This window comes from Lepisma saccharinum, chromosome 9 (genome assembly GCF_977018435.1).
Source record: "Lepisma saccharinum chromosome 9, izLepSacc3.1, whole genome shotgun sequence".
In the NCBI taxonomy this organism is placed as follows: Eukaryota; Metazoa; Arthropoda; class Insecta; order Zygentoma; family Lepismatidae; genus Lepisma; species Lepisma saccharinum.
In genome coordinates this window covers 74,936,661-74,958,439 of record NC_139237.1, presented here as the reverse complement: position 1 = coordinate 74,958,439, position 21,779 = coordinate 74,936,661, and the positions used below count along the sequence as shown (strand labels likewise).

Sequence of the window (21,779 nt, the reverse complement as noted above, 5' to 3'; positions counted from 1 at the left end):
CCTGAAAACTGATCACAAAGCAACAGCATTAACTATTACAGCCTCCAGGAAGAGTAGAATCAAACTGTTGGACGAATATTTTAGAACAGATTATGTTAACAGAATTGTTAAATAGTTTTTGATTCAGTCAACTATTCCCTGTCACAGATTTTTCTGGAGCAAGGATGCACATAGTATCAGAGAAGGGGAGGAAATAAGAGTGGGCAGAGCGAAGCAGTACATGCTGCTGTGATGGCTGGTAACTGCAGTCGCTTGACCCCCTCCAGGCAATCCATTTCTCTCTCCAGTGTTCATTGGTGAAGCCATCTTGCATTACTACTTGAGCAGAGACTTGTTTTTGTTCACTTGCTCAAGAGATAGCAATACAAATTGAATGTTGCAATGCATTACTACTAGGAGAAAAAAATCATTTTTAATATATATAATTTTAAACATAACTTGAAAAACCCAATAGAACCCACTTTTGCCTGGGGTTTTATCTGGGGAAAAAACCGAAAAACCCCACCTGGGTTGGGTTTCTTCGAAAAAACCAGGCAAAATGCCAACCCTGGAATCAATACAATTTTTGGTTCTTTGATGTAATTTTTTAAGTACTGCTTTTCGTTATACATGGGATGGAACTTTACTAGTGGCAACACTGCTGTATGGATGCCATGTAAAGAAAGAAGGAAAAGAAACTTATACCACAAGTTAGGTATATGCCTATCTTACCTCAGAGCAAATGGACTCTCCCATTCCACTTCATGGTCTGTCTAATGTAGTGTTGTTACAATGTTTTCAAAATAAGAACAGCTTAAAAAGATTGAATGTGCCAAAGGTCATACAATATGTCATACAGGTCTGCAAGAGGCTTGCGGGTATCAGTTACTGCATTACAAAACAGCAGCCAGGTGGGTACAAGCCTTCAACGCATGATGCCAAAATGCGGTTGACATGCCTCAGGCAGGTCGTCCTAGTGTCAGTCAAGAAGTGCAAGCTGTACCATCCACCATACTTCCCAGACTTGGACCTCTGTGACTTTGACATGATTCCTAAGCTGCTGAAACCTCTTCGTGGCTGTCACTTCTGAACTGTTCCAGAGATTCTGCAAGAAGTACACCACCAAATTTGCACTATCAACTCTACAGGCACTGCCAGAGGTTTCCAGATATTAAGGAATTATATGAGTAGTGTCCCATAAGTAGTGAGCCTGATAGGGTTCTCATAGTTCAATTGAAAATAATTTGGGGATTTGAAATAGCAATTCTTTGTAAGTGTATATGCAAAGCGGTGTCCAGTTCTAACCATCCTATTCTTCTTTGCAGGAGCTAGAAGTGTGCTAAGTGTGTAATATCAGAAAAATGAAGAGACAAGAGATACGAGCCATGATCAAGTATCTGTTGAAAAAGAGGTTGAGTCCCAAAGAAATCCATGATGATATGGTAATAACATTAGGAGAGGATGCTTCATCCTCTGGCACAGTGAAGAGATAGGTAGCCAAATTTAAGCGGGGGCAAGTGAGTGTGGAAGATGACCCTCACCCAGGCATGCTAGTGTTGATGGTGACACAAGAAAATGTAGAGAAAGTGCTCAAGATTATTCTTGGAGACAGACGTGTGACTGGGTGATATATTGCAGAGGAACTGAAGATGTCAAAATCAACAGTAGAGCGCATTGTGCATGTCCAGTTGGGAATGAAAAATGTTTCTGGGCGTTGGGTTCCAAAACATCTGACAAGTGAACAAAAGTTGACAAGATGCATGATCTCACAACAAAATCTTGAGCTGTTCCAGGCTGATCCAGATGAATTTGTCAAACGACTTGCGACTGTCAAGAAACCTGGGCTCATCACTATGTACCGGAGCCAAAACAACCATCAACCAGTGGAAACACCCTGGCTCCCCCACCCCCAAAGAAAGCAAAGTCCGGTCCCTCTGCTGGGAAACTGATGAAGACATTCTTCTGGAACTCTAAGGGTGTTATGTTGGTTGATCATCTCTGAAAGGGAAGCACCATGACCGGAGAGCATTATGCTTCCCTGGTGAGACAATTACGGGGTGTTTTGAAGACTAAGCGATGGGGAAAGCTCTCTAAAGGGGTGATTCTGCATCAGGACAATGCATGTGTTCACACATCGCTTGTTGCGATGGCAACCATCCGTGATTGTGGTTCGAATTGTTGGAACATCCCCCTTATTCACCTGATCTTGCTCCATCAGACTTTCATCTCTTCCCTAACCTGAAAAAAGCATTGGGCGGTGTGCATTATCAGTGTGATGATGACGTGATCAGTGCTGTGGGTGACTATATTGCAAGCCTTGAGGAAAGCTTTTATGAGACCAGGTTAAAAGCACTGCAGAAGCGTTGGCAAAAGTGTGTGGACCTGCAGGGAGACTACCTAGAAAAATAGGTTGTTATTGTGGTCCTGTTCCCTTCTACGAGGGTGAATCAAATATGAACGAGCCTTGTGCAGAAAAACAAAATTTATTGAAGGAAACAGACATTGCTACATCCTATTTTTCTACATAGTCTACATAGTGATACATTTTTCCCAACGTTGTGGTAGGTTCTTGATGTCGTTTTCGTAGAATGAAGCTGGGCGGGTAGCCAACCAGTTGCACACAAAGGTTTCCACCTGATCGTTGGTCACAAATCGCTCACCCCCAAGTGCTTCTTTGAGGAGACCGAAAGGTGAAAATCACATGGTGAAAGGTCTGGGCTGTACGGTGGATGCAGAAGCGGTTCCCAGTGCATTTCCACCAGTTTCTGCCGCGTAACACCTGCTGTATGGGGTCTGGCGTTGTTGTGGAGGAACAAGACCTGGCGGATGGGACAGCCTCGTCATTTGTGTCGATACTGCACCTTAACTTGATCCAGGAGGCCGCAGTAGTAGGGTACGTTGATGGTCCGACGTTCGTGTAAGAAATCCACCAGTAGGATCCCCCTCCAGTCCCAAAACACCGTGGCCAACACCTTCCCCATAGACAACCGAACTTTGGCCTTCACGGGGTTTCCTTCACCTTTCCTCCTCCACTCCATGCTGGCACGCTTGGATGCTGGGGTGTAATGATGCACCCATGTCTCGTCACAGGTAACGATGCCATGCAAAAATGCTTCCCCTACCACATCAAAACGAGTGTGAAGCTGGCAAGCAATGTGAACTCAGTCATCTTTTTGAGCAACATTCAGCAGCTTGGGAGCCCACCGAGCTTTGATTTTGCAGAAGCCCAAGTGCTTTGTGATGATTGATTGGACACTTCCATAGCTCACACCAAGTTCTGCTGCAATTTGCTTCACAGTGACTTGGCGATCCTGTTCGACAAGCTCACGAACACAAGCCATGTTGTCATTCGTCACACTGGTGCGAGGACGACAGGGGTGCACTTCATTTGCAACACGTTCAAGGCCTTGCTGGAATTCCTTACACCACACCTTCACTCTTGCCCACGAGAGGGTACCATTCCCAAACTGGGCCTGCAGTCTCCGGTAAATTTCGGCCGGTTTGACGATTTCCTGGGTGAGGAACTTGATGATTATGCGTTGCGCAACAGACACTGGCACACTCTGCTCACTCATCGTGAGAGCTACTAAACGGAGCATGCGACACGCTGGCTGTTCTGGTTCCTGACTCACGACAGCCCCACCTTCAGGCCGCACATGCCCAATCACACCCTGCTACCCATTCCGACGCTTAGCCAATCAAGGCTCGTTCATATTTGATTCACCCTCGTAGGTTAGGCTCGCTACGTATGAGACACCCCTCATATTTAATATAGCTTTACATTTTGGTATTTTTAATATGTCTTCCATATTGTTGGCAATTGATTGTACACGACACTGGTGACCACATCGACGGACAGTAAAACTTTGAATCATGTATCTATTTTGTATCACTTGTAAATAAATAGTTGCCGCTATTAAAGATCCATCCCACGTATAAGAAGGGAAAACTACAGTCTGAAAGAAATTTGCTTTCATTCTCAATTTAAATTCATCTAAGAGCAATGTTTAGATTGTAGTATGTTCACCTCTAATCTCATGTTTCAAACAACTGAAAAATCAAGGTCTCTAAATATAAGAAACTATAACAAGGAACCTTACCTGATTTCCAGATTTCAATCACACTGGTAGTTGTTTCCACACCTGTGCTGTTGACATCTGATTCATTGACACTACTGAAACACAGAACAAAGTACACATGTTACAATTAAAAATACCTCCATGTAAGTAATAAAAAAATTATATACACATGCTTGACAATAATATTTCTTGTGAAAATAATGATCCTTAAACGTAGTTGCTTATCAAATTGGTACTTTTCATTACATTTGCATCTTGATTCGTTTCATCCTCGAAATCAGTATCTGTCAACAAAAATTCCTCCTGGTGGTAGTCTATCGTCCACCTTGCACTCGCCTTGATAACTTCGAGAATGATGTTGCAAACTTTCTACCAAAATATTCACACACCATCGATCGTTCTGGGAGATATGAATACTGACTATGTTCTTTGCTTTAAATCTTTCCATATGCAATTTAAATCCAACCCACCACACGGCCATTTCCGACTCGTGGCTTGACGTCATCTTGGTTTCTGACGAAAATCGTGTAACGTGCCGTGGCCAAATACCAGTACCTGGAATTTCCTACCACGATTTAATTTACATTTGCTATTATCTTCGAGTTCCTAAATATAAAGCAAAACAAGTTTCATATAGAGACTTCAAAAACATTAAAGAAGACCACCTAAATGAAGATGCTGCTCTTGTACCATGGCATTTAATTAGTACGTTACCTACAGTGGATTAGCAAGTTTTATTGTTAAATACCTTTATCATCCAATTGTTCTATAAACATGCTCCAGTCAGGAAGAAGCACGTTTCACGTCCCCCTGCCCCCTGGCTGACGGACGAGTTGCACCTGCTTATGGCGATGCATGACAAAGCCTACACCAAATATAGGAAGGTGATCAAGGTCAGTGATCATAACACGTCCATCTTTGAAAATTACATAATCCTGAGAAACCGTTGCACCCAGAAGTACAAAAAGCAAAGTGCCGATTCGCATCTGAACTACTAACCTACGAAAGCAAACCTGACGTCCTCTGGAAAAAATTGAAAATATTGGGAGTTGGGAAGCGGAGAAACCACGAATCCATTAATAAATTTCTACCGGAAGTAGTGAACGATCACTTTTGTGATCTCTCGATCGGCGATGATAATGTGAAACACAAAATGATTCGTAACATTGAAACACACTCCACAATTTTGTTGTTCTTACTTTTCACCAGAACAAGTCAGAAAATCGTTACAGAAGATAAACTCATCGGCCGTAGGAGTAGATGAAATTTCTATCCTCATGATTAAAAAAATTCTCTACCACGTACTTGCTCCTATCACTCATATTTCTAATTTTTCTTTAATTACTGGCACATTTCCCTCATCTTGGAAACTCACCCTGGTATGCCCTATACCTAAAACAAACAACATAATAAACGTCAACGATTACCGACCAATCAGCATCCTCCCAACCTTTGTCTAAAGCCCTAGAGCATCTCGTTAGCGATCAAACCTGGGACTCTAACGTGAAATAACTTAATAGATCCTTTTCAGTCTGGCTTTCGAAGTAACCACAGCACTTGCACGGCTCTTGTCAACGTACCCGATGACATGAGGCTAGCCATGGACAATAAACAACTTACGATTCTGGTATTTCTAGACTTTATAAAAGCTTTTCAAACCATTGATCATGAAATTCTACTCGCTAAATTATCATCGTTATTCTATTTTTCCAACTCTGCGGTTAATTGGTTCTGCTCCTATCTACAAGAACATCAACAATCTGTCGTTGACCTATATGGAAAATCTTCGTGGAAAAACATTCCTTGTGGAGTTCCTCAAGGCACTGTACTCGGCCCCCTCTTATTTGTTCTGTATATAAATGACTTCCCGACGGTGCTTAACTGCTGTAAATACCATATCTATGCCGACGATTTTCAGTTATATTTCTCTTTCCCCCTGCAAGAAATACTGAATGCAATAGAAATTGTGAACAATGACCTTAAACAAATAAGTACTTGGTCTGCGCACCCTGGCTTACATCTAAACCCGACTAAAAACCAGTGTATTCTTGTAGGTTCCCCTAGAATTTTGAGCAAAATAGACAAATCTAGCCTCCCTAAACTCAACGTAAATGATACGCATCTGCCCTTCTCCACTACTGTTAAGAATCTGGGTGTGATACTCAACCATCTCACCTGGACAGAGCACATTAACTCAGTGTCTAGAAGAGCTTTCAGTGCATTGCATTCACTCTATCGGCTCAAAAACGTCCTCCCTGAATGCATAAAAATTAAACTGGCCCAGTCTCTTGTCTTTCCCATTATTGACTATTGTGACATTGCTTTCTTGGATGTCAATCACGAGCAAGCTAAGCGAATCCAAAATGCCTGCATTCATTTCGTTTTCGATCTAAAATATTCAGAGCATTTGACACTGTACTTTGCGAAGGTCGAGTGGCTTAAATGGAATGACAAACTTAATTTTCTTAAGTTAATTTACTGTACAAAATCCTCAAAAAATAAAAGACCTGCAATATCTCTATAACCGATTTCAACATCTTTCTGACTTTCACAGAAGCACCAACAGATCACGCGAAAGGTCTCTGCTCTCCATTCCACTCCACAAATCCAACTTTTATGCAAATTCTTTTACTGTTACCTCAGCAGGTCTTTGGAACAAGTTGCCACCAGAAATTCATGTCTCTTCCAATTGTGACATTCTTCCTCAATTGTGACATTCAAAAAATTGTTAAAGTTACACATATTATATAATGAAAATTAAATTGACTTCCCTAATAAAGTGACAAGTGCAGAGAATGATAGAAGGACGTAAGGCACAAAAATGATTTAACGTAATAGTTAATATGAACTATCGTCAAGGTATACCGTTTTGAACTGTGTTTAAGTAAGTGTAATGTTTGTATTTGCTTGTACGTGTGTATGTGTAAGGGCAAAAATATGTATGTGTGAGTGTGAGTGCCCATATCTATAGGTTAGATTACCATTCTTATATGTATATTTTCTTTGTATTCTTTTATTCCTCTGTAATTTTTATATATTTTTTTCTTTCATTCTTTTTTTCAATATTTCAATATTCCACATTCAAAATTTCTTGTAAACATTGTCAAGCGGAAGAAAAGGCTCCACAGCCTTAACTTCGCCATGTGAAAGAAGACGAAATAAATAACTAAATATATTAACCTCATTTAATGATAAAAAATGTCAAATTACAATGAACAGATTAAACTAAAATATAATTTCTACAAACTCACACAACATGATTCAAAACTCTTTTAGCATCAATGTCAATGACTATTTTGAACCTTAATGCACTTTTTCAATAAAGTGAAAATGATTGAATACAAAATATGGGCACGTGTACCTATCACATACTATGAGGAAAAGTCTCTTAAACATATTTGTTATTATAATTTAGGAATGGGAACCAGTAAAATGTATTTTTCATAATTTCTTGTCCCTTTCCTGCCAATTTTGGCTATGTTGATAAGATAAAAGCAGAAACTATGAAGCTTTGCGTGACGAAAACCAAGGTGCATGTACCGAATTAGATTGTTACTGCAACACCACGCAACAGAAAAATTTATGTATCCCTCCACTGCCTCCCCCCCCCCCAGCCAAAAAAAAAATGTATTCAAATCTGTTCAAAGGAATGCCATAAGCGAATTCAGTTCTTCAACTAATGTTAAACTTTCACTTCATATGTGCAGTTTCTCCTCTCAATCAAAATCTTCAGCTCCCCTTCTCCAAATTCTGCCATGTATGTGTGAGAGGGGATTAAGTTGAAAGGTTCAACAAAAGTAACACTGCATTTTATGTTTTATTTTTTTTTTATGTTTTTATGATGGCAGTAGTTGAGATACTATCAATAAATGAAATTGAACTTTTGTAGACATAAGTATAAATATTAACATTAATAATTTGGTGCATTATAAAATGTATTAATTTTCTCAAACTAACTAACTAACTCTCTAGCCTTCTTAAACCTGAAGGTTTATGGCCTTCCATCTGTCCCTATCCTGGGCAAGATCTATCCACTCTTTTTAATTCCTACCGATTTCCCTTAGGTCCATCTCAACTTTATCTCTCTCGAACTTCATCTCGGCTTTCCTACTGGTCTCTTACCACCAGGTTTCCCAACAAGAATACTGGAAACTTTTCTTTCCTCTCCTATTCATGCCACGTTGACTGCCCACCTAAGTCTTCTTGATTTAATCATTCTAATACACTGCTGGACAAAAAAAAAAAAAAAAAAAAGGACACCTTAATATTTGACATCTGAATTGCAATGATATATTACAGAATGTTTGGCAGATCATGTAGTACCATATACACCATTGATAGGCCCGGACTTTGTTTATGCATTCGTACTTAATTCAGTTTCTGCAACATTTAGTTAGCCTTCGAATCAGAATTTATGCGTTATCACAAAAAATGCAAGTGTCCGGTTTATTTTGCCCAGCAGTGTAATATCTGGACATGAATACAAATTATGTAGTTGTAAATTATGTGACCTTCTCCACTGTCTCTTCATCCCCTTTTAGGTCCAAATATTTCTCTAAGGATTTATTTTCAAACACTCTTAATTTATGTTTCTCTTTCAATGTGAGGGACCAAGTTTCGCATCGATATAAATACTACAGGTAAAGTTACTGTCTTGAATATTTTAAGTTTTAGTTTCTTAGATATTATACAAAAAGCTAAAAGTTTATGAAGAGAAAAGTAACATGCATTTCCTGAATTAAGCTTGCTTTTTATTTCCTCTTTAATATCATTTTCATTTGTTCGTATTACTCCTAAGTACTTGAATTTGGAAACTGGTTCAAACGAGTTGTTATCAATAATTAGATTTTGATTATTACCTAACACTTTGTTTCGACCTGGAAGAAATATTTAGTTTATATTTAATTTCTCAAACACTTTGCTCAAAGAAAATATACGTGGGTGAATCAAAAAGTAAATTACACCCCCTGTAAAAAACAAATAAAACACATTATATACGAAAAAATTATTGGACAAAAATGCATGAACATTTAACTTTTTTCGATATAGTCACCAAGGTGTTCCAAGCACTTTTCGAATCGTTTGATCAGTCTTTCGATTCCTTGTGTGTAAAAATTCTGTCCAATATCTTTGAACCACTTTGAGACTGCTTCCTGCACTTCCTTATCTGATGCGAAACGCTGACCCCCTAGTTCTTGTTTGAGATGACCGAAAAGGTGGTAGTCACAGGGTGCCAAATCGGGGCTATAGGGAAGGTGAGACCACACTTCTCACTTGAATTTCTGCAGTAAATCCTGTGTGACACCAGCTGTATGGGGGTTAGCATTGTCGTGAAGAACAACAAGCCCATCAATCAATCTGCCGGGCCTTCGATCTTTAATGGCTTTTCTCAGCTTCTTTAAAGTCTCACAGTATGTTGCGACATTTATTGTTGTTCCTCGGAGCACAAACTCACTGTAAACAATGCCTTCGGAATCGAAAAAGGTCGTCAGCATGACCTTTTGAACCGTTGGACAGGTTTTGACTTTTCATGGTGGTGGCAAATTCTTGTCTCTCCATTCTATGGATGCCCTCTTTGTCTCGGGAGTGTATTGGTGCACTCAGGACTCATCTCCTGTGATGATTTTGCTCAGAAACTGCAGAGCTAAAATGGAATAAAGCCAAAGAAATGACAGCACAGCATCAAAATGTTGATTTTTGTGCCCGTCGGTTAACAAGTGCAGCACCCAGCGAGAGCACAGTTTACGATAACCCATCTGATCATGAATCAGCATTGACGCACTACCATAGGATATTTTCAGTTCACTTGCAATCTCTTTAATTTTCACGCGGCGGTTAGCAACAATGATTGCATTCACATGTTCTGCGTTGTCGATAGTGTTCACAGTGCACGTGGTTCGTCGTTCATGTTCGATCTTCCCTCTTCGAACATCTGGCACACTTTTGCGATCATGGGACGTGACATCGCATTCTCACAATACACCTCGACAATTTGGCGATGGATTTCACTCTGATTATGCCTTTGTGCGCACAAAAATCGGACGACGAAGCGCACCTCAATGTTGGATGCCACGCCATACTCACACTGTGACTACTTGCATACTAAACCAGCTGAAGCACGGCTGCTTCTGGTGTATGAAGAAAACATTCCAGACAGTGTTGCCACCAAGCGTGATTATTTTCTCTCTCATAGTACAGGAACATGGGTCGGGTGTAACTTACTTTTTGATTCATCCTAGTATAATGCATAGAAGAGCTACTGAACACTTTTTTGCCTGAAACACACGAGGCTCGATTTTCTGCTGGATTTTCCAGTTGGACTTGAACTAGCTGTGTGGTACTGGCTCATCTGTTAGTTTTCGCCTCGCACAACACTTGTTACCATACTTTTGTTCCCACAAGGCATTACACAGAGCAGACAGGCTAAAAGATTTATTTGAAGGACATTGTAGGCAGTGGCGGATTAAGCTTTCTCGCCGCCCCTAGGCACAAACTTAATGTGCACCCTTCTCAAAAGAAAAGTAGTAACTAATTTGCACTGACCCAGTATGTACGTTCCACCTGAATATGTGATTGAAAATGGTTCCCCAAGGTCCCAACAGATTTCTGCCTTGTCAAGGGTGCCAACTCGCAGTTTTTGTGTTCTTCAGAATTTTCGTGTGATGCTAGAATATTTTAAATGTTTTTCCAGTCTGAAATGCCGTGAGTTGCAATGTTTGTCTTGCCCTTGAACAACCTGCATGATGCACAATAAACGGCACCAGTGCTGCACGAATATACCAAATAATTCCGCAAAATTGGTTCTCCATTTACAAGTTTACGAAAAAAACACTATTATTTAAAAATCTTGTCTTACCTGCTATGAGTCTTTGCGATTTAGAAAAATCGTTTTCAGCATTCTGATTAATTACACGTCTTAGAAGAATGTCAATTGTAGACTCATTCAGACACCACTCGGCAGGATCGTCACTAACGAAATTTGCACTCTCACTGTCACAATCAGGAACTCCTACGAACTGAGGGGACACTATCTCAGGTGCACTTTCTTCCTCCACTAAACCCACAATATTTTCGACATTTTGCGTTTCACGGAGTTCACTCGATGTAGCCACTTCCACTTAAATTTTTGGACTGCTTTCGGAAATCACTTGTTCCTTTCGCCTAAAAAAAGTGTCCACTGTACCAAGCTTTTTCTGTAAGGTTGCTTCTCTTTCACGCTTTTCGTTTGCAAGTTTCCGAAAAGCCGCCCCACTTAACTTTGTTCGCTTCATGTTGCCTGCTGCATAAAAAAAACCCACCAAATCGCAAACGCACTAGCAACAAACTGAATGCACCAGCCAGAGAATACAGTAAGACAAGAACTAGTTGCGGTCCACGCGAAAGCTGCACTCACTCACTCACTTATCAGCAGTGTTTATGTGTTTATTTTTTTTTTAAGACTGGCATTGTTACAGATGCGAGTTTCAAACAATCAGTCTTCTTTCCTGCCTGGCCATTAACAAATGCTTAGTGGAAGATCGAAGGGTATGTATTTACAAAAACAAATCAACAAGGGCTGGGCGGCTTGCATTGTCATTGTAAGCGATAAAAGCCACAGCACGGGTTAAAAACAAATTGATTGGCGCCTGAAGGAGGCAGAGCAACGAAACATTCCTTGATAACACATAAATCCGATTCACCAAGGTTTCTTTCGTATGAAGAGTAAGTGTTGCAAACCGTTGATTTCAAACATTGGTTTCATAGGTCTAAATTGTCACTGTGTACGTAAGACACTTTTTATTATTCTTGATATTCTGGAAAAAAGATTTGCCGCCCCTAGGCACGTGCCTAGTAGGCCTAGTTGGTAATCCGCCACTGGTTGTAGGAGAATAGCTAGCTACTGCTGTTATTAAAAATTAATATTAAAAGAATGAAAAAAATTATGGGCCAGAAATTGGCTTGAAAGAAAATATGGTTATCAAGGTCTACTCAACAAGCTTTTTAATGAATTAGGGTATGTATATTCATTCATCCATGAGATTTCCAGGTCATTTATAAAAAAAATATTTTGTTCAAGTAAATATGTCAAACATTTAATACAGGTAATAATAAGGCTTTTCATTATCGGCTAATCACAATTGTTGTCTAGAAATGTCTTTGGATAAATTTCAAATGCATATCATCTCTGTTATTTTTTCGTTCGTTGAGCAGCGAACAAAAACAACCAACACTCGGAAACCACAGAGTAAAAATTTTCTCTTCTTAAACACAGATTATCTTCCAATGACCAAACTTTCGCTCTATTGGCAGGCAGTTGCAATTAGAACAAGGTCTACTTGTCAAAATCAGTCTAGCAGCCATCATTTCCAGCCAGTCCAGCACCAACTAGGCAATTCTTACTGGAAATTCAGTTCCATGTGATTCGGTCTTTAGGCAAGATGGTGACCAAGTGCATTAAGTGGTCGACTATCAATCTCGCCACTGAAGTTCCCATGTTTGAGACCCAGCCTAGTCACAAGTGTTCTTTGTGAGTGTCCCTTCATCAATTTCACCTAATCATCACCCTTCCCCATTATCACATACCTGAAAGTGGCAGGTAAACAAAGTAAAATAACAAAAATCGAAATAGAAAGGATGGCCAGAAAATCCAAATAGCATACATCAAAATTCCAAGTCATAAATAATCTGAATCATAAATATACATACAAATCCAGATCCCTATTAAATACCTGATGTCTAAATAAAAAAACACTCTTTGGATAGAACTGTAACTAAATTTCACCATTCATATCTTAAACTGCTCATTATACACTGACATTGCACACAATGGCTATTTTGTGCTGATTTCCAGACATACAGAAAATGGACAAGCTATGAATGAAGTTAATCAGTTGTTAATTCTTTAAGCAACAGTGTGCATCTAAATTTTGTAAGTGAGTGTGAATGTGTGCATACATGTGTAAATGCGTGTGTGTAAATAAAAACAAAAATAATAAACTTACTTTAAGATGAAAATTGGTTTCCCAAAGTCATATCCTGGATTTCCAGATCGATGTTCCACAACCAAATCAAGGCTGGAATTATCAGTATCCACTCCAATGTGATGAAAAAGCACACTGAAATGTTGCGTAACAAACATCTTCACTTTGCTCCTCTCACGTTCATTGAGATCTTTGAGTCGCACAGCATGTGCCGATCTGTCAGCAAATGATGATAATGTAACAGGAACATTAGCCAATACAAAAGTGACATTTAAATGCACAATATTTCTTCCAGACCACACAAATTGATATTCAACAGAAACAGGTACATTTTCACACAAACCGGTTGAACTGTTGAAAAATGAGTTCACATTAACTTCGTCACATTCTTCAGCGTCAGCGTCGCCATCACCATCATTAAGTATTGGATCTGTATCAGAATCAAAAACATTCCTCGAAAAAGTAACATAAATGTTGCCGTTCCTCTTACATTTATATTTAACAGAAGCCCAAGTGGTATTGCTTCCTTGTCTATTGATCTGAACCTGGGGGTATCTGGGTTCCTTATCATCTGAAGCAACCAAATAGTTTGTAACACTGAAACCAGCTTGAGTGCAGAGTTCTGGTGAAATTTCAGTCAAGCATCTGCTGTCACTATCAGCCAGGAAAAGTACAGGCAGGGTATTTGCACATACTGTACCAAGCAAAGACTGAGGAACGTACAAATATCCTAATGTTCTACTGAAATTAAGCCTAGTTTTTACTGGTGTACCGAACATGTAATCATCGTAATCTGGTTCGTGATCCAATAGGAACTGCTCCTTGCTAAAACTGAAGCCTATCTTACTGGTGATTGCTTCAATTTTGTTTCTTTGCTGCAACTTAGGCTCCACCTGGAAGTATTCACCAAGATATGGGGTATTTGATACAACATAACACAACACATTAAACCAGTTGGGACTGTATACAGAGGGATAATTGCAATTCCAGTCAGTCAAATGTTCGGTTCTTTCTCCATCCTGTAATCCTCCGAGGCACGTGAAACTCTCTTTCTGCTCCTCGGAACAATCCTGAAAAAAGTGACATCAAATTAGATGCAGCTTCAATGTAAAACAGAGGAAGTAAATCACTGCTAAAATGCGGGACATGAAACAAAAAAAAACACCGGTCATCAAAATGTGAGTCTGAAAACTGCTGTAAATTTGCTGAATTTTGCACTAGAGCTACATATTGTGAATGACTGGAATACATTGGGCAAAATCAGATGGGAAGTTTCAATTGCCGATGAAAACCGATGGTGTAAAATTTTCTTCGAAACTGTGGTGTGAAAACATTTTCTAAGTGCAGGACTAAACTCACAGTGATGTTAGAGCAAATGTTGGGACAAAAATATAATATAAAATTATAATAAAATAAAATTTTAAAAGTATATTGCTCCCGCATTCAATACTCGGTGGAGACACATAGTGGTTCAGATCTCACTTTAAACTGTAGGTCATCTAGATTAATCTATCTGTGTATGAAGTGGACTTAACCGTTAAGTAGGCACATGGAGGTAAATTTGACCCCAGGTAGGAATTTTTTAATACCCACACACACTTGTTGGTTGACCACACTGTTAGTTTATCTAGTACCTTCCTAAAACAGTCTGATTCCAATGTCAACGTCATTTCCTTCAGTGTGTAAATAACTACAGCAAGGTGAACCTGTTCCAAAGTTGATGGGGTCAAATATACCCCATGCGCCTGGTAACATGTGCGATTTTTTCATAGCAGCTTTTACTTGCTCAGGGGGTGTGAGATCAGATTTTAAAGTGGACATTTCTATTTTTTAAGAAATCGTTCAAAAACATGTAGTATAAAGATAGCATGAGCATGTAAGGTGGATGCTGTAGGACATTTCACTCGAGAGCAACACTAGTTTATCTGAAATGCTTCAAGATGAAGAATTTACTCAAGAAGCACATCACGATGATCAAGTGAGTCATAACATGAACTAATTCAGAGACAAGTGAATATGAAGAAAATAATATCCCAGATGATGGAAATTATTTCCTGGGAAAAGATGAGATAATTTGATAGAAAAAGTTGCCGTTGCCCACTCATGTCCAAAAGTTTGCACAAGAAATATGAATATTTTTATACCTTCCTAGACAATGTGCAGCTCCAAACAAATGCTAAATCTGCTATCAAGACGTTATAGATGATACTACTGTGAGGATAATCGTAAAAATTATCAATCAATAGGTACTTAGAAATAATACTGAGAGAATTTGTAAGCGAAAGAGATGCAAAATTGACCATTGAAGCAGAAGTTAAAAAAAAAAGAAAGAACAAATTTATGTGACATCATATACGAAGTAGGAAAATAATACAATGGTTACATTTAGCTAAATCATGTAAAACCAAAGAGATTTATATGTATTCAAACTGCAATTTGTTCAATGGAAAAGGTTTAAAAAAAATATGTATATTTTTTTCAAAAATTGGGCATTGCTAAATTTAGACAATTATTTGAAGTGCATATTCAACAAAAATAATCATTCTTGTATTTCTTATTCGATACTTTCCTTATAATTGTCATTTCATTTTACTACTGCAAGAAATGGTGAAAATACAATGTCTCTCTATGTCATTTTTTTTACAATTAATTGCTGACTTTTTATATTTAAAAACTACTCTAAGTTCTTGAAAATAGTAAATTTGATCACATAAAAATTATCTTTGGTGCATATAAATCATACTTTATTACAAATAATATTTTATATTTGGGAGTCAAATTTACCCCCATGTGCCTACTTAAGGTGACAAAAGATGCCTGGTTAAGGGTTAAAACAAAAACTAAAGAAAAATAAAGTATATTGCATAATTTAGGAGGGGAGTGAGGGGAGGCCAAGTTCCAAATATTTTGAAAATGATAACTGCTGTAAATCTCAAGCTTTTCAGGTGAGATATTTGTAACTGCTAGATACCTTAGAGTATTCATATGGCTTTGTATGTAATCAAAATTGGTCAACATTTGTCAAGATGGTGGATGAAATACAGATCCAATTTTGCTCACATTTGTGTTGAATTCATTGTTGGTGGCCTCTCCCATGGAGTGATCGTAGCATCATTGCAACGGTCACAATTTCAATTCCCAGTGGATGCACATAGTGGTTCAGATCCCATTTTAAACCGTAGGCCCAGACCCAATTAGCCTATCTATGCATAAAATGGACTTAAAACAAACTTAATATCTACATTTTTGGAGATTAAGAAACAAAACTTTTGGTAGATTTGGGGCACTACCAAAATTATAGGTTTCAAATAAAATCTCTGTAGTATAGTGTATTGTATAGGAGACGCTGCAGGTTGCAAAGAGAGTACGACACCAATATCGTGACCATGATATCTGCAGCACATTTAAGTGATTTTAAGAAGTAATTCATATTTAACAATCTGGTATTGGTTTTGAATAAAATCGGTTCCACTGCTTCAATATGGTGATTGAATAATCTATTCTCCTATGTTGCAAGCATTACAAATTCTGCTAAAATTTGGAATATCTGTTTAGACTATAGGAAACTAAACTGACTAATTGGAGAGCATTAGTTTGGTTTCAACGGTGTTAATAAAATTTTAAAGTATATGGGGTAGTTTAAGAGGGGAGGTGGGGATAAAGCCATATACATTTTGACTTCTATGACTTCGTAAAAATAGAAATTTTATGCTGACATTCTTATAGCTGCTAAATAACTTGTACACTTGGTTTTGTGTTACATTTGATAAAAATCCACAATTCCCCATCGCGTGATGACCTCACTACATTTTTGCAGAATAAGAAACAAAAATTTCAGCAGTTTTAGTAAATCACTCACACTAAAAGTTTTAAATAGGAACTTTGTACCATAATGTGTAATTTCAGAGGGGCATTCAGTCAAAATATGGGTAAAGACACTCTCCTTTGTGACCATGGTAAATGTAGCACCACCTGTACTTTTATGGTGAAATTCATAAGCTACAAGATACCCAGAATGTCTGATCCAGCATTGTACTTCAGTAAAATTAGCCAAAGTATTTCAAGATGGCAGGAAAGTATTGATTTTTCATAATTCTTCTGATATTTTCAAATTTGTACTACATTTGCCAAGATTAAGAACATATCTCACAGAAATTTCAGCATCACTTATGCATTTCCTTTTGTATTGGAAGCTTTTAACTATAGCGCACTGTTGGAGAGAAACAGAGTACACAAACAGCTCTAAAATTATATCATTTCATGTAAAATTTTCACTAATACTTTAAAGGAATTCTGTGAAATCAGTATGGCAATTACAAATATCAGACTTTAACAACATTTTCGAAAATACTCTTGGCACTGGAAGAGATATTAAATTATCAATTTTCTTTCAAACTTTAAAGATACGTTTGACCAATTAACAATAATAAACAAGGAAACAATAGTTTTAATTTTACTAGCTAGGAATTGGATAGAAGCTGCAGTGTCTCAACTTCAGCTTAGGCTCAATGTTTAAGAATGTACATAAAGTCCTGCATTTTAACCTAGGTAGTGAAGTTTCCACGAGATTTGTAAATACACTGCCACAATTGGAATTGAATGCATATCTCATATATTCTTGGCTGACAACTATTTTTGACAGACACTTCAGAAATTTCATGGAAATGGGAATTTGGGCTTCTGGCCTTGGAAAAAAAATGTTGGGTGTAAACCAGATTAATTGTAGCTGTTATTAAAATCTTGTTGGATTGGTGAAGGCATGTTTTTTAAACTTTTTTTGGTGTCCTTGTTAATATGCAGGGGCGGCACAGGGGGGTGCTTTCGCATCCCCTACGTTCAACTGAAAACACTAACCCTTAAAATGTCATGTCACATTGAGTGCCAAATGTTAGGTACTGAAGTAAGACAGTTATTATTGTATGCAACAGACAAGCACTGAAAGAGATGGTGATATACATACTTTTCTATACTGGCAGCAGCTTCTATAAACATCAGCGACTGTTTTTTTCTTCCGTTAGCATTGTTGTTATGATTGTTTTCTTCTTTTGTTTCTTTAAGAGATCTGCTTGTGGTTTTCGATAATTGCCTATCCTATCCTATAGCTTAATGTGAGTTATGTTTTTTTTCTTTTTGCATTGTTGATAAACAGTTTATTTTCTGCCTACTTGATCTTCCTCGTACTGGAGTAAAAATTACAGCTGCTTTCAAGGTATCACCAATTCGTGCTCGGGAAATTATTTAATGCAAGTTTTAACGTGAAGGGTAGTTTTCTTGTTAATACGTTCTATGTATTTGTTCCATGTTACATGTCCAATAAACGTACCATTTCAGACTTTTTCAGAAACTGTTAGGAAGAAGCCCAATATTCACGAAAAAAATTTAGAGTGCATATTGGGGATGGTGCGGCAGAATGGTTTTCATCGAAGACGAAGTTGCCGTGCACGTCGCGTTTTGTCCTGAAGTGGCAGAAGAAAGGTACAATGTATTTTGTAACTCCATTGGTTACATTGAGAAGGTTCAAAAATTTTGTTTTTAAAAGCCAAGGAAATTTCATTTTGTATTTCACTACATAGTTCAATGAGACTGCAACATGTATCTGAATGTTTACACTGTATGACCACTGTTTTGGAGTATAAGACTTAATGCATATTATCATGGACGTCCAGGGGGAGAGCAAGGGGGGAAAAGCCTCCCTGGAAAATGAATGGCAATCTAACGTTATACATTTCACATATATCATTTCATTTCAGTCAGTAATTTATGTTAATCCATGGCGGCGATTAAGGTAGCAGTTGCCCCCCCGTTTTTTGCTATTTTTGCCCCCGCACTATGCTAAACCTTATCTATCAAGGGAAAGTAAACTGTCCTTGCCACCCCCCCCCCCTCAGTTTTGAAAGATTGCATGCATGTTTCATGTTTTTCATATTTTCAGCATCGCACCCCCAAAATTTCTTTCCGCACCCCTAGATCGTCCATCCTGGCGCCGCCACTGTCAATTAATTAACATGGGCATGTTACTCTCTTACCAGCAACATGGGAAATATGCCAGACAATATGAAACATTGATAAAAATCATTCAATAATAATATATTACAACAACAATGCCAGATAACACTTTTTATAATTTCTCCCTTGCATAAGGATAATGAAGAAACATACCTGATCACTGCAGCAGGATATGTCGCATGTACCATATGTGACATCACAAGCTGATGGTGCAACCTCATTATAAGCTGGCTGGGGATATCTCCGCTCGAAGTCTGAAAATCCCTTCTTTGTTGCAAGGGTCCAATTGATTGAGTGATATGTCTTCACATCTTCACTTGCAAATATGCACTGAACTGGAAAAATTAAAAATTATAAATTAATTTAAGTGTGAAAAATAAAATAGTAGACATTGCATTCATAAGATACAAATGTCAGAAATTTTTGTAAAAAGTCACTAAAAATCTAGCTAATATTATGTGGGCAAATGTAAGATTTTTTGCTACTCGAATAATATTCATCTAAAGTTTACGCCAACGTAGGAACAATATCAATATTTCATATTAGACTAATCTGTCGTCCACTTACATTACAAATAACTTCAATTTAACAACTGCTAATGTGTTTGTGTTACAACTACAAATAATCCTACTCTCTCCTAATGCATGCTACATTGAATATAGAACATGCCTATTACTTTAACAAGTCACAAGTAGACTTTAAGAAAATGTTGGATTTTTTCAGTCTGATGAATATGATAGGCAGAATGGTTCTTAAACTTTTCAGCAATCTTACACTAATGAAAATGCACAATCCAGTATATTTATAGAATTTATAAATATATCTTTACTATTTTTAATGAGAGCATATAGTTTTATGGAAGCACAACAATGCAAAGAACAATTACGTTTTGTGTATGCTTAATGAAGATAACCATTGTAAACTTTCCATGAAGCAGACCTCTTCTGGTGTTCCTGAATAAAAAAGGAATGATTATACACATGTAATCATTTTTAAGATGGATAAAGGTTAAGGGTAAATGTCTGTTATACCGGAGACCCATTAAAATAGGATATTTTGTGTTTTGGATGGTTCGCACTTACCAATTGTGTATTGCGGAACATAGTTGAAGGTGCCATTATGCTTTTTACATGAAAATAACTTCGATTTTTCACATTATGAGTAATTCTTTTGGTTCCTTTCTTCCGTTGCGGAACATACAATATGGCACACACAGCTGTGGATCATCGCACATCATGCTTGTGTATTGTCGATATGGAGTGGGTATGCAGTGTTTCCAAACTTCTTAAGCGAAAAATACCTACTTTTGTGTTCATTGTCATCACAAACCATTGACGGATAGCCACAAAAAACATTCACGATAGCCCCACAAACCATTGACGGATAGCCCCAAAAACCATTCACGATAGCTCCCCGGATGGCCCAAGTTCCTTTTGTTTTATTGCGATTTCATCATGCTACGAATGCAATTTTTACATGGTTCGATTTCGATGTACATCTGTTAACACATACTGCAGAGTTTTAGCGATTACTTAAGGTTTTGTTCAAAATATGCTTTCGTGCTTAGGTTAGGCAGGTTAGGTTTGGTTCCCTTAGCATTAAAATAAAGTCCCTAAATGCTTTCTACTAAGGTTCCGATTTACTTCTACATTCATTCTCACGCTTCTACGATATTTGCTGTCCCTTGTCGATGGAGAGTATCCTGTCCATGAGAAGTGCGTAAGGTTATTTTCAAGTTGTTTTTTTTCAATATAAACAACTTTTTTCGAGTCCAAACAGTGCTCATTACTTTAAGGAAGGTTCAAATTTCGTGTTACAATGATTTCCAAAATTCTACGATAATTAGTCTTTGTTCTAGGAGAAATCATAAAACAATTGGAATCGTTACTCCACAGACCATTTCCGACAAGGTTAGGTTAGGTAAGCATAGTTAAAAAGAAATTCTCGTAAAAAAAAGGCACGTTTGGAAACACTGACGAGACCGCGTGATTTCCGACGCTCGCGCCATCTGCAGGTACATAATGGAAACAATGGCATAATGTTGTAGCTTTGCACAAAATGTAAGTTTATTATATCAAAAGTGCTCATTTCTTGTTGTGCAGCATTCTACGGTGAGAAAATACCTCCACGAACTTTCAAAATGCTACAGGAACTCATTTCCGTAAGTAGTTTCTTTTGTAAAAATGAAGAAATGTGCCTCTGATATAACATTTACCAGGTTAAGTACCGGTATGCTCACATCATGTGTGCAATACGGAGTATCGCTCAACTGCAAATTATTACTTTAAACATTAAAAAAAATCATGGAGGGAAAAGTCTGAAATAATTCCAATGGAACTGAATTGTAATTTTATCGAAAATAATCTATGACGTAATGCGCAATGGATCTGAATTACTTGCCAATCAGTATCAAAATAACTCTAGAAAGTGAAATTAACAACGTAACTTCTCTAACCTAAAATTCAAACAAATTGGAGAAATTCCCTGTATTGTTAAATTATACCATAAGAGCATTTACACATATGTAGATCTAAAACTGGAACTAGTTTCTTTCTTTCAGATACTTATTATTTCTGCCTTATTACATTGTCGCATCACTTCTACAAATTTCACTTACCTACGAAAACAGCAGTTATTGTAATTTCAAGCAATAACTGGAACATAGTTTTTTGTTTTAAGAAATACAATAAAATTACACAAATGTGCGTCTTTCGAAAGGTGTCCGCGACCGCGAATCCATCCAAAAATGTTTGTA

At 37.8% G+C, this 21,779-nt stretch overlaps 1 protein-coding gene across 1 annotated transcript in view; it reads right to left on the bottom strand.

Moving 5' to 3' along the window:
* LOC145992738 (tectonic-2-like) overlaps nt 1-21,770 on the bottom strand; it is a 619,016-nt gene extending 597,246 nt beyond the window's left edge. Inside the window, exons 1-4 of the mRNA XM_083129123.1 lie at nt 21,642-21,770; nt 19,178-19,359; nt 13,040-14,088; nt 4,080-4,153 (exon numbers count right to left, since the gene is read on the bottom strand). Of these exons, the coding sequence (XP_082985249.1) occupies nt 4,080-4,153; nt 13,040-14,088; nt 19,178-19,359; nt 21,642-21,687 (1,351 nt within the window). The 5' untranslated portion in view covers nt 21,688-21,770. The remainder of the gene's footprint in view (nt 1-4,079; nt 4,154-13,039; nt 14,089-19,177; nt 19,360-21,641) is intronic.
* Nucleotides 21,771-21,779: the final 9 nt, after the last annotated feature.